Raw genomic sequence first — 17,116 nt, 5'->3', positions numbered from 1 at the left:
CAGTGAGCCCCCCCCCCGGCCCCCCCCCGGCTGCTGCACGGCCCCTCCCCCCACCCCCCCCAACCGCGGGGGCTCCGCAGCTGCATCGTGGGGTGGGGGAGGGGCGGTCCTGCATCTTGAGGGGGGGGTCTGGGGGGGGGGGGGAAGGTCGGGCATGGAGGGGGGGGAGGGGTCCGTGCCTCAGTTTCCCCCCCCCCCGGCATCGCTCGCTCTGCACCCCCCCCCCTCCCCCTCCCCCCCCCTCGCGGGGCTGCATGGGGGGGGGGGGGGGGGTTGGTTGGGGGGGGGAGGGGCCGCTGTTTTTTGGGGGAGGGGCTGAGGGGGAGGGGCCGCGCGCGGGGCTGAGGCCTGGCAAAATCATCCCCACCCCTCCCCCCCCGCACGTGTGTGACCCCCCCCCTCCAACCCCACCCCCAAAAATGCCGGATTGCACCAAACCCCCCCCCCCCAAAAAAAACCCCGGAATGGGACTGGGAATGACCCCTCCCCCACCCGCTGCATGAGCCGCATGTGCCGCCCCCACCCCCCCCCAAAAAAAAAATATTTTGGGGGTCCCGCTTGGCCGCGCCCCCCCCCCAAAAAAAACAATGGGGAGAAGGCGGGAGGCCGGGGGGAGGGTTTGGGGTGGGGGGGGTCGTGCCTCAGTTTCCCCGCCCGCTGGGCGGGGCCGCCCCCGCCTTCTCACCAGCCCCTCCCCCTCGGGATGGGGGGGTTGGGGGGGTGCCGGCTGACCCCCCCCTCCCCAAATTTGGGGTGTCCCCCCCCCCCACAGCGGCTGCTCCGCATGGACCTGCCCGTGGCCGACGACAACACGGTGCACTTCAACTCCACCCTGATGGCCCTGATCCGAACGGCCCTGGACATCAAGATCGCCAAAGGCACGGGCGGGGGGACAGGGGGACACTGGGGGACAGGGGGACAGCGGGGGGACAGCGGGGGATATGGGGACACTGGTGATATGGGGACATCAAGATCGCCAAAGGCACGGATGGGGGGACAGGGGGACACTGGGGGACAGGGGGACACCGGGGGACAGGGGGACAGCGGGGGGACAGGGGGACACCGAGGGGACAGCGTGGGATATGGGGACAATGTGGGATATGGGGACACTGGTGATATGGGGACATCAAGATCGCCAAAGGCACGGACGGGGGGACAGTGAGGGGACAGGGGGACACTGGGGGACAGGGGGACAGTGGGGGGACAGCGTGGGATATGGGGACAATGTGGGATATGGGGACAGCAGGGGATACGGGGGATATGGGGACACTGGTGATATGGGGACATCAAGATCGCCAAAGGCACGGACGGGGGGACAGGGGGACACCGAGGGGACAGGGGGACACCGAGGGGACAGCGTGGGATATGGGGACAATGTGGGATATGGGGACACTGGGACACTGGTGATATGGGGACATCAAGATCGCCAAAGGCACGGACGGACAGGGGAACACCGACACAGGGGACACCATGGGGAATGGGACATCGGGTATATGGGTCACTGGGGACATGGGGGGGATAGGGGGGTACAGGGATATGAGGGCACGGGGACACCAGGGGACATGGGGGACATTGGGGGACATGGGGACATTGAGGACACCAGGGGGTATGGAGGGACACGGGGACACCGGGGGATATGGGGACATGAGGACATCACGGGGACATGGGGGAACATGGGGACATGGGGATATTGGGGGACACTGGGGATATGGGGGGATATGGGGACACCAGGGGGCACATGGGGGACATGAGGGGACAAGAGCCATGGACAGCATAAAGGGACACGAGGACATGGGGGACACCGGGGGACACTGGGGGACACGGCCACCACATGGGGGACACTGGGACACACAGACAAAAGGGACACGGCAGACGAGGGGACATGGGGGGACACGGAGGGTGTCCCCAAGGGGCTGGGGAGGCCGGGGTGTCCCTGAGGATGGGCAGAGCCACCCGTGTCACCCACTGGTGTCACCCACCGGTGTCACCCGTGTCACCCACTGGTGTCACCCGTGTCACCCACCCCGCAGGCGGGGCCGACAAGCAGCAGATGGACGCGGAGCTGCGCAAGGAGATGATCGCCATCTGGCCCAACCTGTCCCCCAAAAACCTGGACCTGCTCGTCACCCCCCACAAGTGTAAGGGGCCGCCCCGTCCCTGTCCCCGCGCTGTCCCCGCGCTGTCCCCGCTGTCCCTGACCCCCTGTCCCCGCAGCCACGGACCTGACGGTGGGGAAGATCTACGCGGCCATGATGATCATGGAGTACTACCGGCAGAGCAAGGCCAAGAAGCTGCAGGCCATGCGCGAGGAGCAGGTGGGGACACTCGGGGACACGGGGGGACATCGGGGACATGGGGACACCAGGGGACATGGGGACACCAGGGGACATGGGGACATCAGGGGACATGGGGACACCAGGGGACATGGGGGGGATACAGGGGGACATGGGGACACCAGGGGGCATGGGGACACCAGAGGGCATGGGGACATCGGGGGACATGGGGACATCAGGGTCATGGGGACACCAGAGAGCATGGGGACATCGGTGGGGCATGGGGACACCAGGGGACATGGGGACACCAGGGAACATGGGGGGGACACAGGGGGACATGGGGACATCAGGGACATGGGACACCAGGGACATCAGGGGATATGGGGACACAGGGGACATGGGGGGGGATATGGGGATATGGGGACATGGGGACACAGGGGACATGAGGACACCAGGGGACATGGGGATACAGGGGGACATGGGGACACCAGGGGACATGGGGACACCAGGGGACATCAGGGACATCAGGGGACATGGGGACACTGGGGACATGGGGGGATATGGGGGGGATACAGGGGGGCATGGGGACATCAGGGACATCAGGGGATATGGGGACATGGAGGGACAATGGAGGGATATGAAGGACATCAGGGGACATGAGGGGACATGGGGACACTGTGGAGACACAGAGGGACATCAGGGGAGCATCCTTGAGGGCCCCAGGCTGGCCCTGTGCTCTGCTCTGTCACCGCCGATGTCCCTGTGTCCCCAATGTCCCCAACGTCCCCTCTGTCCCCACAGAACCGGACCCCGCTGATGTTCCAGCGCATGGAGCCGCCCTCCCCCACCCAGGAGGGACCCCCGGGACCGGACACGGCGCCCGCGGCGGAGCCGTGAGTGCCACCCCCGTGTCCCCAGTGCCACCCTCGTGTCCCCAGTGCCACCCTCGTGTCCCCCATGGTGTCCCCTGTGTGTCCCCTTAAATGTCCCCTGCATGTTCTCTGTGGTGCCGCCTGCGGTGTCCCCTGTCTGTCCCCCCCGGTGTCCCCTGCGTGTCCCCTTTGATGTCCCCCTTGTCCCCTTCAGTGTCCCCTGCGTGTTCCCTGCAGTGTCTCCCCCAGTGTCCCTCATGGTGTCCCCTGAAATGTCCCCTGTAGTGCCCCCTCGGTGTCCCTGCGTGTCCCCTTCGATGTCTCCGGTGTCCTCAGTGTCCCCTGCGATGTCCCTGGTGTGTCCCCTCGGTGTCCCTTTCGATGTCTCTGGTGTCCTTGGTGTCCCCATCGGTGTCCCCTCCGTGTCCCCGGTGTCCCCTTCAATGTCTCCGGTGTCCTCGGTGTCCCCTGCATGTCCCCTGCGATGTCCCTGGTGTGTCCCCTGGGTGTCCCCTGGGTGTCCCCAAGCTGCGCTGTCCCCAGGGCCGCGCGGGACGGTGACATGAAGGAGAGCCAGTCGTGGGTGACGCAGCGCGCGCAGGAGATGTTCCAGAGGACGGGCACCTGGAGCCCCGAGCGGGGCCACCCCGACGATGTCCCCAACAGCCGCCCCAACTCCCAGGTGAGACCGGTGCCACCCCCCAGTGCCCCCCCCGGTGCCACCCCCCCGTGTGTGTCCCCACGTGTCCCCCGAGCGCCACTCCCACCCTGTGCCTCAGTTTCCCTTCAGTTCCCCCCGCCCCAATTCCCAGCTGAGCACGGGTGTCACCCGGTGTGTGTCCCCAAGTGTCCCCTCATCCCCATCCCCATCATCCCCCGTGTCCCCGAGTGGGCTGTCCCATCCCAGTGTCACCCTCCCTTACCGTGCCTCAGTTTCCCCTCAGTTCCCACCATCCCAACTCCCAAATGGGCACCGATGCCACCCCAGTGCCACCCCCCGTGTGTCCCCACGTGTCCCCCGAGTGCCACTCCCACCCTGTGCCTCAGTTTCCCTTCAGTTCCCTCCATCCCAACTCCTAAATGAGCACCGGTGCCACCCTGGTGCCACCCCGTGAGTGTCCCCAAGTGTCCCCTCATCCCCACCCCCATCATCCCCCATGTCCCCGAGTGGGCTGTCCATCCCAGTGTCACCCTCCCTTACCGTGCCTCAGTTTCCCCTCAGTTCCCGCCATCCAACTCCCATATGAGCACCGATGCCACCCCAGTGCCACCCCCCGTGTGTCCCCCCGCTGTCCCCGGGGGGGATGGGGGGTTCTGTCCCCCCCCCCCCCCCCCGCCGTGCCTCAGTTTCCCCGATGCCCCCTCCCCGCCCGCAGCTGGTGGAGATGCGGGAGATGCCCAAGGACCCCTCGGACAGTGACTACCTGCCCATGGAGGGGCACGGCCGCGCCGCCTCCATGCCCCGCCTGCCCGCCGACCCCCAGGTGAGGGAGGGGACAGAGGGGACAGCGCCCGGTGCCACCCCCAGGCTGGCATCGCCCCCCCCCCGCCCCGCTGCTTTCATGGTGGCTTTGGGGACAGCTGTGTCACCCAGGGGTGCCCAGGGTGGGGCATGAGCATGGCAGCTGGGCGGGGGGGGGGCTTCTGGGGCGCTTTTTGGGGAGGGGGACACACACACAGGTAAGGGGGGGACACCCCCAAAGTGTCCCCGCGCCCTCAGCATGGCCGGCTTGGGGACAAGGACGGGGACAGGGACGCTGTGGCTGCTCTGCTCATTGCTGCTGCCCCCCCACCCCCAACCGACCCCGCTGCTGCTGCTTGGCTGCTCTGCCCCCCCCCCCCCCGGCCCCCCCCAAAACCCCCCCGGGACCCCCCGGGACCCCCGGGACCCCCGGGCCGGGGTCTCAGCGCTCTCTGTCTCTCCTGCGGCTCCTCCTGGGCTCCGGCAGCGGAGGAAGGTGCGACCCCGAGGCAATAACCTCAGTGTAGGTACCCCCCGAAAACCCCCCATTCCTGAGAGAGACCCCCCAAAAACCCCCCATTCCTGAGAGAGACCCCCCCAAAAACCCCCCATCCCTGAGAGACCCCCCCAAAAACCCCCCCATTCCTGAGAGAGACCCCCCAAAAACCCCATCCCTGAGAGAGACCCCCCAAAAACCCATTCTAGAGACCCCCAAAAACCCCCATCCCTGAGAGAGACCCCCCCCAAAAACCCCCATCCCTGAGAGACCCCCCCCATTCCTGAGAAAAACCCCCCCAAAAAACCCCCATCCCTGAGAGACCCCCCCATCCCTGAGAGAGACCCCCCCCAAAAACCCCCCATTCCTGAGAGACCCCCAAAAACCCCCATCCCTGAGAGACCCCCCATTCCTGAGAGAGACCCCCCAAAACCCCATCCCCGAGAGACCCCCCAAAAAACCCCCATCCCTGAGAGAGACCCCCAAAAACCCCCATCCGAGAGACCCCCCAAAAACCCCCCATTCCTAGAGAGACCCCCCCCCAAAAACCCCTCATTCCTGAGAGACCCCCCCCAAAAACCCCCCATCCTGAGAGACCCCCCAAAAACCCCCATCCCTGAGAGACCCCCCCCAAAACCCCATCCCTGAGAGACCCCCCCACCCTAGAGAGACCCCCCCAAAACCCCCCATCCCTGAAGAGACCCCCCAAAAACCCCCTATCCCTGAGAGACCCCCAAAACCCCCCATCCCTGAAAGACCCTCCCCATCCCTGAGAAAACCCCCCCAAAAACCCCCATTCCTGAGAGACCCCCCCCAAAAACCCCCCATCCCTGAGAGACCCCCAAAAAACCTCCCATCCCTGAGAGAGACCCCCCCGGACCCTCCCATCCCTGAGAGAGACCCCCAAAAACCCCTCATCCCTGAGAGGGACCCCCACACCCCGAGACCCCCGACCCCTGACAGAGACCCCCGACCCTGCTCAGACCACCCTGAGCCCCCCCTGGACCCCTCCCAGACACCCCCACAGACCCCCCCCCCTCAAAGCCCCCCTGGACCCCCCGACTGTCCCTGTGTCCCCCCCACCATCACACTTTGTCCCCTCTGTGTCACCCCCACCTGGAGCCAGCGAGGAGCAGCGCCCGTGTCCCCCCCCCCGACTGTCCCTCTGTCCCTCTGTCCCTCTGTCCTTCTGTCCCCTGAGCAGCAGTTCAATGTTTAGAGCAGCAGGACGGGGGATCTGTCTGTGGGGACACGGTGGGGACACGGTGACAATGGGGACACACAGTGGGGACACAATGGCAATGGGGACACGGTGGGACATGGTGACAAGGGACAAGGACACAATGGCAGATGGGGACACGTGGACACAATGGGGAACATGCAATGGGGACGGACAGTGCAATGGGGACACGTGGCAATGGGGAACACAAGTGGGGACAAGGAAATGGGGACAGAGGCAATGGGGACGCAGGGACAACAGTGGGGACACACAATGGGGACATGATGGCAATGGGGACACGGTGACAATGGGGACACACAGTGGGGACAGGACAGGGGGACAGATGCAGTGGGGACCATGACAATGGGGAACAGATGAAATGGGGACACGGTGACAGTGGGGACACACAGTGGGGACACGGTGACAATGGGGACACGATGGCAATGAGGACATGCAATGGGATAGACAGTGGGACACGTGACGATGGGACACATGTGGGGACAATGGCAATGGGGACACGGTGACAGTGGGGACAACATGACAACAGGGACACACAGTGGGACAACGGCAATGGGACACGGTGACAGTGGAGACAACATGCACAGGACACACAGGGGGACAAGTGGCATGGAGACGACAGTGGGGACAAGGTGACAATGGGGGACATGATGACAATGAGCACACGGTCACAGTGGGGACACACAATTGGGACACAGTGACAGTGGGGACACGATGGCAATGGGGACACGATGGCAATGAGGACACGGTGACAGTGGGGACACAGTGACAGTGGGGACATGATGGCAATGGGGAAATGGCAATGGGGACACGGTGACAGCGGGGACACGGTGACAGCAGGGACACCGTGACACTGGGGACATGGTGGCAATGAGGACACAATGGCAATGGGGACACGGTGACAGCGGGGACACGGTGACAACGGGGACACGGTGACAATGGGGACACAATGGCAATGGGGACACGGTGACAGCGGGGACACGGTGACAGCGGGGACACGGTGACAGCAGGGACACCGTGACACTGGGGACATGGTGGCAATGAGGACACAATGGCAATGGGGACATGGTGACAGTGGGGACACGGTGACAGTGGGGACACGATGACAATGAGGACACGGTGACAGCAGGGTCACGATGACAACACCGCGTCCCTCCTAACCCAGCGCCACCCACCGGGGGCGGGCAGGGGGGGGATCGTGGGGACAAATCCGTTGGGGCCTCGGGGACATCGGGGGATGTGACACCCGGGGAGGGGACACCCGGGGAGGGGACACCCGGGGAGGGGACCCAGGTAACCCCACCCTGGAGCCCCCCACCGCCCCCTGCCCCGTCCCCCGCGCTGTCCCCGCGGTGCCACCGCCGCTGTCGCGCAGACCATCGCGGACTCGAGCCCCATGAAGCGCTCGGCCTCGCTGCTCGGCCACCCCCGCGCCCGCGGCGTCCGCCTGGACGATTTCAGCCTGGAGCGCGTCCCCCCCCCCGAGGACGGGCAGCGCCACCACCCCCGGCGGGGACACCGCGGCCACCGCGCCTCCGAGCGCTCCCTCAGCCGCTACACGGACGGCGACACAGGTGGGGCCCGGTGTCACCCGGGGGGGGGACATCCCACTGCCACCCCCACAGTGTCACCCGGGGGGGACATCCCACCATTACCCCCCCCCAGTGTCACCTGTGGGAGGGACATCCCACTGCCATCCCCCCAGTGTCACCTGTAGGGGACATCCCACTGCCATCCCCACAGTGTCACCCGGGAGGGACATCCCGCTGCCACCCCCACAGTGTCACCTGTGGGGGGACATCCCACTGCCACCCCCAGTGTCACCTGTAAGGGACATCCCGCTGCCACCCCAGTGTCACCTGTGGGGGGACATCCCACTGCCACCCCCACAGTGTCACCTGTGGGAGGAACGCGGCACCGTTCCCCGGGGGACTCCCGCTGCATCCCCTCAGTGTCACCTGTGGGGGACATCCCGCTGCCACCCCGGTGGTCACCGGGGGGGACATCCCGCTGCCACCCCCACAGTGTCACCTGTAAGACTCCCTGCCACCCCGTGTCCCTGTAGGGTACACCCACGCCCCCACGTGTACTTGGGGTACATCCCGCTGCTCCTCACGTGGTCACGGGGGACTCACGCCATCCCATGTCACCTGTAGGGAATCCGCTGCCACCCACAGTGTCACCTGTAGGGGACATCCAGCTGCCACCCACAGTGTACCTTAGGAACATCCCGCTGCACCCCCAGTGTCACCTGTGGGGGGACATCCCACTGCCACCCCCACAGTGTCACCTGTAGGGGACATCCCACTGCCACCCCCACAGTGTCACCAACCCTGTCCCGCGTGTCCCTGAGGTCACCCGGGGTGGCTTTGGGGTCCGTTGGGGGTTCTGTGGTCGCTGGTGTCACCCAAATCTGCTGGGTGACCCAAATTGGGGACACCCCAAAAAAAGAAAAAAAACCATAAAAATCCCGAAGTCCAGGAGGAGTCCTCAAATCCCCCCAAGGATTTCTAAAGTCTCCCCCAAGGATATCAAAAACTCCCCAAAAATCGCCTCAAGGGAACCTCAAAACCCCATCAGTGATGCCAAAATCCCAGGGGAGCCCCAAAATCCCAGTGGAGCCCCAAATCCCATCAGAACGCCTCAAATCCCCAATTTTTTGGAAATTCCCAAAATCCCCCAAGGACATCCATACCTCCCCAAAGACCCCCCCTAAAAACCACCTCAAGGACTCCCCCCAGTGACCCCAAAGTGCCAAAATCAAAGTCAACCCCCATCCCCAAAAAAAGTCCCCAAATCCCATCAGAACACCTCAAATCCCCAATTTTTTGGAAATTCCCCAATCCCCAACCCCTCCCTTTGTCCCCCCCCTCCACTTTTGGGGGTCCCTCAATGACCCCCCCCCCCGTGTGTGTGTCTGTGTGTGTGTCCCCCCCCCCAGGGCTGGGCACGGACCTGAGCCTCACCACGCAGTCCGGGGGCGACGCCCCCCCCCCAAAAGAGCGGGACCCCGAGCGGGGCCGCCCCAAGGACCGGCGGCACCGGCACCACCACCACCACCACCACCACCACCACCACCACGGGGGGGGCCCCGCCGCCGCCGGGGGGGGGGGGCCCCCCGAGCATCACCGGGAGCGCTGCGTGCCCCCCCCCGCCGCCGCGCCCCTCCCCCCCCAGGAGTACGGGCGGCCCCGGTCCCGCGAGCGCCGCTGGTCCCGCTCGCCCAGCGAGGGTCGCGAACACGCGGGACCCCCCCCCCGGCAGGTGGGTGCGCCCCCTCCCCTCCGCTCCCCCCCCCTCCGCCTCTGAACCACCCCCCCGCCCACCATTTGGGGGGGGGGACACAAGGGCTGCACCCCCGGTGGATTCAACCAAAGACCCCCCCCCAAAAAATAATTCATCCCCCCCTAAAATAATCCACCCCCTCCTCCCGACCTTTGGGTGGTGCTCAAAATGGGGAGGGGGGAAAACTGTGAGACCCCCCCCCCCAAAAATAATCCACCCCCTCCTCCCGACCTTTGGGTGGTGCTCAAAATGGGGAGGGGGGGAAAACTGTGAGAACCCCCCCCCCAAAAATAATCACCCTCCTCCGACCTTTGGGTGGTGCTCAAATGGGGAGGGGGGAACTGTGAGAACCCCCCCCCAAAATATCTTTGGGCTCTTTGGGGGGGTCCCAGCGCCCCCCCCCCCGCCCCGCCCCGCACGTTCTGGGGGCGTCCCAGTTACACCAGCAGAGCCCCCCTACCCCGGGGGGGTCCAGTTCCCCCCTCCCCATAATTTGGGGGGTCCAGTGCCCAACTTGGGGGTGGTCCAGTGTCCATCTGGGGGTGTTCAGCCCCCACCCCCCACACTTTGGGGGTCCAGACCCCTCCCTCTTAAAGGGTCCAGTGCCCACCTTGGGGGTCCAGCCCCGATTTTGGGGGTCCTGCCCCCCCCCCAGGAGCGGCACCCCCGAAAGGAAGGGTGATGGAGGGGGGGGAGCGGACCCCCCCCACCCCAGCAATTTTGGGGGGGGGCGGCAAATTTGGGGGGGGGGGGCGGTGGCGACGCTTCGACCCCTCCGGATGCGCCCCCCCCCCCTCCCCGCTCTCAGCCCCTCCCCCCCCCGTGCCCGCACAGAGCCCCTCCCCCCTTCCCTCGCTTGCCCCCCCCCCCCATTTTCGGCTGCTTTATTTTGGGGGGGGGTCCTGCCTTGATTCACCTCTCTGCTGTTTCCCCATGGCTGTGCTTTGGCTGCGCTGTCACGGCGAGGGGTGGCCCAGGTAAGCGCCTCGGGGCCCCCCCAAAAAAAAAACAAACAAAAAAAAAAATCTGCTCCGGCCCCCCCAGGCTCCTCCGGCCACCCTGGAAAGTTTGGAACGAAGCTGTCCCCCCCCCAAAAAAAATCCTGAATTCCCCCCCCCTCCCCAAAATTCCAGAATTCTCCCCCAAAAAACCCAACTGAGACTCCAGGAGGAGCTGCTTTGCCACCCTGGGGTGTTTTGGGGTGACCCCCCCCCATTTATTGCCCCCCCAGGCCTAAATTGGGGTGCAGGGATGCCCCCCACCCCTATTTTGGGGTGCACCCCTGAATCAGGGGTCTCACCCCTTCCCCAGCTGGGTCTGGGGGCTCCCCCAAACCTGGGGGGGGCACAGAGTTTGTGCTGAGGTTTGGGGGTGCACGGACCCCCCCACACACCCTGAGATGGGTCTGGGGTCCTCAGCCCCCCCATTCAGAGAGCACAGACCCCCCCCCCCCCAAAATATCCGATTTGGGGGTCCCCAGCTCCCCCCCCAGCCTGGCATCGGGGGCTCACAGACCCCCCCCCAAACTCACAGAACAATTGGGGGGTAACGCCCCCCCCCCCCAGGACCCCCAGATTTGGGGTTCCCCCCCCCCCCCGGGGCTGACTCTTCCAAACTTCTCCAGCTGCCCCCCCCCCCCAAACCCCGAGCCTTGCCTTGCGAGCGCTTTTGGGGGGACACCCGCGCCCCCCCCCCCCCCAGTGTCCCTTTTGTCCCCTCCGCTCCTCTTTGTGCCCCCCCCGCGCCTGCACGGCTCCTGCCTCTGTCCCCCCCCCCCCATCCCACCGCGGCTGCGACCCCCGCCGGGTCCCCATTTCCCTTCCTGCCCCCCCACAATGTCCCCACGATGTCCCTTCTGTCCCTTTTGCTCCCCTTTGTGCCCCCCCGCGGCTGCGACCCCCGCTCCCATGATGTCCCCATGTCCCCTCCCCCCGTGTCCCTTCTGCTCCCCTTTGTCCCCCTCCCCCGCCGGGTCCCCATTTCCCGTCCCCGGTGCCCCCTTCATGTCCCCGTGATGTCGCCACGGTGTCCCCACGATCCCCCCGTGTCCCACCCCTGGCTCCCCATTTCCCTTCCTCCCCCTCCCGGTGTCCCCCCGATCCCCCCACGATCCCCCCGTGTCCCCCTCCCCTCGATGTCCCCACGATCCCCCCGTGTCCCCCCCGGTGCCACCGCCGTTGTCGCTGTTCCATTTCCCTTCCTCCCCCTCCCGGTGTCCCCACGTCCCCCCACGATCCCCCCGTGTCCCCCTCCCTCGATGTCCCCACGATCCCCCGTGTCCCCACGGGTCCCACGATTCCCCGTGTCCCCCTCCCCTCGATCCCCCACGATCCCCCCGTGTGTCCCCCTCCCCCGATCCCCACGTCCCCGTGTCTTCCCGATGTCCCCAGACACACCGTGTCCCGCGCCCTCGTGTCCCCACGATCCCCGTGTCCCCTCCCCTCGATGTCCCCCGATCCCCCGTGCCCCCCCACTCGATGTCCCCACGATCCCCGTGTCCCCCCCCTCGTGTCCCCCGTCCCCCGTGTCCCCCTCCCCGCGATCCCCCACGATCCCCCCGTCCCCCGCCCGATCCCACGATCCCCGTCCCCCCCCCGACCCCCCCGATCCCCCCGCTGCCCCCCTCCCTGATCCCCCCCGACACCGCCGTCGCTCCCCCCGCGAGCCCCACGATCCCCCCGGTCCCGACCCCCGGACCGCCCCCCGCCCCTCGGTCCTCTCCCGCCGGTCCCCACGTCCCCGTGTCCCCTCCCGGTGTCCCCCGATCCCCTCGTGTTCCCCTCCCGGTGTCCCCGCGATCCCCCACGATGTCCCCGTGTCCCCCACCCGGTGTCACCGCCGTTGTCGCTGTTCCATTTCCCTTCCTCCCCCTCCCGGTGTCCCCACGACCCCCCCACGATTCCCCCGTGTCCCCACGATCCCCCCGTGTCCCCCTCCCCTCGATGTCCCCACGATCCCCCGTGTCCCCTCCCGGTGTCCCCACGATCCCCCCGTGTCCCCCCACATCCCCTCGATGTCCCCACGATCCCCCGTGTCCCCTCCCGGTGTCCCCACATCCCCTCGATGTCCCCACGATCCCCCCGTGTCCCCCCCGGTGCCACCGCCGTTGTCGCTGTCGCCGCAGGGCAGCAGCTCGGTCAGCGGCAGCCCGGTGCTCTCCACGTCCGGGACCAGCACCCCGCGCCGCACCCGCCGCCAGCTCCCGCCGACCCCCGCCACTCCTCGGCCCCACGTCTCGTACTCGCCCGCCGCCCGCCGCCCCCCGCCCGCCGCGCCGCCCCCGGCCCGCGGCCCCCGCCGCCCCCCGCCGCCCGCCGAGCCCCGCCCCGCCCGCCCCGGCCCCGCCGCCGCCGCCGCCGCCTCGCGCTGGCCCCCCCGCGACACCGAACCGCCGCTGCCGCCCGACGGACGCGGCCCCCGCGCCCCCCGCGGCCCCGGGACCCCCGGCGGGACCGGCCCGTCCCCGCCCCGGCCCGGGCGGCGGCTGCCCAACGGGTACTACCCGGGCCACGGCGGCACCGGCACCGGCAAGGGGCGGCCCGGCCTGCGCGACCCCTACAGCGAGACGGACGATGATTGCTGCTAGCGGCGTGTCGCGACAGGGCGCGCACGGAGCCGACGGATCGCGACAGCGCGTCGCGGCCAGGGGGGTGGAAGCCGCCACCCGCACCGCGCCCCCCGCCCGCTCCCGGGGATTTGGATGAGTTTTATCATCTGGAGGAGCCGCCGCCGCCGCGGGGGGGGCGCGGAGCCGGGGACCCCCCCCCCCCGAGACTCCCCCGGGACCCCCCGAACCCCCCCCCGGCCGGGAGGAGCCGCCGGGACGGGAGCGGAGCCCGGGAGGCTCCGGGATGGGCAGCGGGAACACCGGGTACCGCCACCGGGAACGGCGGGAACACCGGGAATACCGGGAATAACGGGACCGGGAACCGCCACCAGGACCGGGAACCGCTGCCAGGCACCGGGACCGGGCACCGGGAACACCGGGAACAGACACCGGCCCCCCCCGGCCCGAGGCACGGAGGCGGCGGAACCGGGGCCGCCGCCATTGCATGAACCGAGTTACCGAAAACCGAGAAATAAAAGATCAAAGACAAAAAAAGGCAAAAAAAAGAAAAAAAAAAAAAAAAAAACGAACCCGAAAAAAAAAAAACAACAAAACAAACCCGAAAAATCCCGAACCAGAACCATTAAACAGAAAAGGAATTTTGGATCGAGCCCGTCTCGCTCCTTCCCGGGATCGGGGTGCGGGGGGGGCACCGGGAGGGGGGGATGGGACAGCGGGGAGGGGGAGGGGAGGCGCCCCCGTGACCCCCCGGTAACCCCGCGCGGACCGAACCGGAACCGGAACCGGAACCGGGGGGGGTTTCCCGGGTGGTTCCCCCGCCCCCGGTACCGGAAATTCCCCCCCCCCCCCTTCCCGCCCCCGGGAAACCGAAGCCGGAAGGGGGGGGGGGGCAGCGGTCCGGATTTCCCCCCTCGGTTCGGACCGAGCCCCCCCCGAACCCCCAAAATTCCCTCAAACCCCCCCTAAAAAAACTCGCCCGAGGCAGCGGCTGCACAAAACCCACTTTTAATTGATTTTTAATTGAGTAACAAAATAATAATTAAGCGCAATTAATGAGGGGGGGGGGCAGGGCCAGCCTGAAGCCCCCCCAAGAGCGAGGTGGGGGGGGAGCGCCCCACCGGGAGCCCCGAGAGCCCGTTCGTGTCCGGTTCCGTTCCACCGGGGGGGGCCCGCAGCAGTTTGGGGGATCCTCGGTAATTTCCGGGTGTTCCGGGGGGATTCCCGTTAATGTCCGGGGGGTTCCAGAACCGGTTCCGTGTCCCGTGGGGATCCCCGTTAAGTTCCGTGTCCCGGGGGTTTCCAGAACCGGATCCGCGTGTCCGGAGGGCATTCCCGTTAATGTCCGTTAATGTCCCGGGGGCTTCCAGAACCGATTCCATGTGGTTGTGGGGGCTCCCCGTTAATGTCCGTGTGTTCGAGGGCGAGCCCCGTTAATGTCCGTTAATGTCCCGGGGGATCCCCGTTAATTTCCGCATCCCGGGGCTCTCCGGAGGGCTCAGCACGCCCCGACGGCGCGGACCAGGAAGCCGAAAGCGGCTGCGGGCGGCCCCGAGCAGCGCCCGGGCGGTCCCGGTGGCACCGGCGGCGCCTCCGCCTCCAACCGCGCCCGTTTGCTCGGTACCGGCCCCCGGCCCGGCCCCGCCGAGCCGCTGCTGCGCCGCTTCTGCCCGGCCCGGGGGGCTCCGGGGGACCGGGGAGGGCCGGGGGTGGCGGGAGGGGGGTCCCGGTTCGCGGGGTCCGGGACGGGACGGGGCTCCGCGGTCAGGAGCGGGTCCCGGTCCCGGTTCGCGGGGTCCGCGGTCGGTGCGGGGTCCCGGTCCCGGTTCGCGGGACTCGGGGGGTCCTCACTCGGTCCTACCGGGGGGCATCCCCGGTACCATTCACTGCGGGGGGCTCCGCTCGGTGCGTTCCGGTGGTCCCCGGTGCAGTCTCTGAGGGGGTTCCCCCGTTCCTGCTCGGTCCGGTTCATCGCTCGGTCCGTGCTCGGTGTGTTCGGGCACCGGGGGTCCCCGCTCGGGCCGCCTCCCGTTCCGGGGCTCGCTCCGTTCACCGCATTCCCGGTAATCCCCGGTACCGGGCTCGCTCCGTTCCCCGCATTCCCGGTAATCGCCGGTACCGGGCTCGCTCCGTTCCCCGCATTCCCGGTAATCCCCGGTACCGGGCTCGCTCCGTTCACCGCATTCCCGGTAATCCCCGGTACCGGGCTCGCTCCGTTCACCGCATTCCCGGTAATCTCCGGTCCCGGGAGGATCCCGGCGGCGGCTCGGGCGCTCAGGTACCGGTGTCGGGCGGCACGAACGAGCAGCGAGAGCTGCAGGCTCCGGTGCAGGCGGAGCCCGCCCCGCCGCACCCGGCACCGGTAAAGCTTCCACACCGACACCGTCAGCAGCCGCTGCGCCTCCTCCATGGCGGCCCCGGTCCCGGGAATGCTCCGGGACGGCCCCGCCGCGCTTCTTGTACCGCCCTGACCCCCCCGCGCCCCCCCCGCCACCGCATCCGGCCCCGGGACCGCCCCGCGCCCCCCCCGGGCCCCTCCCGGCCCCGCCACCGCATCCGGCCCCGGGGCGGCCCCGCCGCGTCTCGGAGGCGCCGGCGGCGGAAATGGGGCTGGGGGGGCGGAAATGGGGCTGGGGGCGCTCCGTGCCCCGGGGAGGGGTCGGGTCTGTTCCCCTCCAGCCCCTCCAAAGGATTTGGGGTCCCTGTGGAAATTGGGGAGGGGTCCGTCCTGCCCGAGGTGGGGGCTCTCCATGGTTTGGGGGCGTCTCTGTGCCTCCGCATGATTTTGGGGAGGGGTCCCTGCGCCCCCTCCATTTATTTGGGGGGCCCCAATGCTCCCCCCTATTTGGGGAGGGGTCCCTGCGCCCCCTTCTCTGTATTTCGGGGGTCCCTCTGCCCCCTCTCGTGTGTTTCGGGGGGGTCCCTGTGCGCCCTCCTATGTTTTGGGGGGGGTCCTTGTGCCACCCATGATTTTGGGGAGGGGTCCCTGTGCCCCTTTCCGTGTCTTCCGGGGGGCCTCTGAACCCTCCCCTGTATATTTGGGGGACTCCCTGCGCCCCCTCCCCTATTTTGGGGCTGCGCCCCCGTGTCCCCCCTCCCCTCACCCGGGGATCCCCTCCCCGCCCCCGCCACTTCCATGCCCATATAAGGCAACGCTGACGCCACGGGAAGGGGGCGGAGCCACGCGCGGGGAAAGCGCGAACCCCACTTCCGCCTGCCCATATAAGGGCAAAAAGGGGCGGAACCACCCCCTGCACGCCCCCCCCCCGGGGTTTTTTCGCGACCCCTCCCCATTTTCCCACCCCCCGGGCCCGTTTTTGGGGGTCCTGGGGCGCGGCTGTTACAAACTCTGTGTTTATTTTCACTATTCACACGCTCCCTCGCGCCCAACAGCAGTTCATGTGCAACCTCCAGCGTCGGGGGGGGCTTTGGGGGGGGGGGTCCCGGAGTGGGGAGGGGTCCTGGTGGGTCTGGGGGCGCTCCAGAAGGGCCCCTGGGGGGGTGTCCGGGAGGGGGGGGGAGGTCTTGGCACTTCATTACACAGGACAGACACTGGGGGGGGGGGGGGGGGGCGGGGGTCCCCGGGGAAGCCAAGCACGGGGTGGGGGGGGGTCCATGCGCCCCCCACCCCCCAAATTCTGTACAGCAACGAGAGAGGAAGGGGGAGAACGAGGAGATGGACCCCGATTTTGGGGAGGGGGAGGGGACAGCAGGGAGACCCCTCCCCTTACTCGGGAGGAAAAAGGGGAAACTGAGGCACAGGGGTGCAGGGGGGAAAGGGGGAACCCAGGCCGTGGGGGAGGGGGGGTTTGGGGTTGGGGGGGGTCCCTGCGCCCCCACCCCGTGCTGGGGGGGGCGGGGGGGGCAGCGGAGACGCGGAGGGAGCGCGGGGGGAGGGGCGGGTAAGGCACTTGACCAAACGTCAG

General features: G+C 67.8%; 2 protein-coding genes across 2 annotated transcripts in view; one reads left to right on the top strand and one right to left on the bottom strand.

The window, feature by feature from the left end:
* Positions 1–13,801, top strand: part of CACNA1A (calcium voltage-gated channel subunit alpha1 A) — a 57,262-nt gene extending 43,461 nt beyond the window's left edge. Inside the window, exons 38-47 of the mRNA XM_064738151.1 lie at positions 773–878; positions 2,031–2,138; positions 2,215–2,315; positions 3,075–3,166; positions 3,689–3,827; positions 4,522–4,629; positions 5,095–5,130; positions 7,716–7,914; positions 9,282–9,604; positions 12,750–13,801. Of these exons, the coding sequence (XP_064594221.1) occupies positions 773–878; positions 2,031–2,138; positions 2,215–2,315; positions 3,075–3,166; positions 3,689–3,827; positions 4,522–4,629; positions 5,095–5,130; positions 7,716–7,914; positions 9,282–9,604; positions 12,750–13,211 (1,674 nt within the window). The 3' untranslated portion in view covers positions 13,212–13,801. The remainder of the gene's footprint in view (positions 1–772; positions 879–2,030; positions 2,139–2,214; positions 2,316–3,074; positions 3,167–3,688; positions 3,828–4,521; positions 4,630–5,094; positions 5,131–7,715; positions 7,915–9,281; positions 9,605–12,749) is intronic.
* A 396-nt stretch (positions 13,802–14,197) lies between these two features.
* IER2 (immediate early response 2) lies at positions 14,198–15,636 on the bottom strand. The gene has a single exon (XM_064738142.1). The coding sequence runs from the start codon at positions 15,598–15,600 to the stop codon at positions 14,689–14,691; it is 912 nt and encodes a 303-aa protein (XP_064594212.1). The 5' UTR covers positions 15,601–15,636; the 3' UTR covers positions 14,198–14,688.
* Positions 15,637–17,116: the final 1,480 nt, after the last annotated feature.

This window comes from Zonotrichia leucophrys, unplaced genomic scaffold (genome assembly GCF_028769735.1).
Source record: "Zonotrichia leucophrys gambelii isolate GWCS_2022_RI unplaced genomic scaffold, RI_Zleu_2.0 Scaffold_200_88929, whole genome shotgun sequence".
Taxonomy (NCBI): Eukaryota; Metazoa; Chordata; class Aves; order Passeriformes; family Passerellidae; genus Zonotrichia; species Zonotrichia leucophrys.
The sequence above is the reverse complement of the archived record's forward strand: the minus strand, read 5'-3'. Positions and strand labels throughout refer to the sequence as shown.

Bases quoted from the DNA above. Each gene is read 5' to 3' on its own strand.
- IER2 (XM_064738142.1), bottom strand. From the start codon at position 15,600: ATGGAGGAGGCGCAGCGGCTGCTGACGGTGTCGGTGTGGAAGCTTTAC.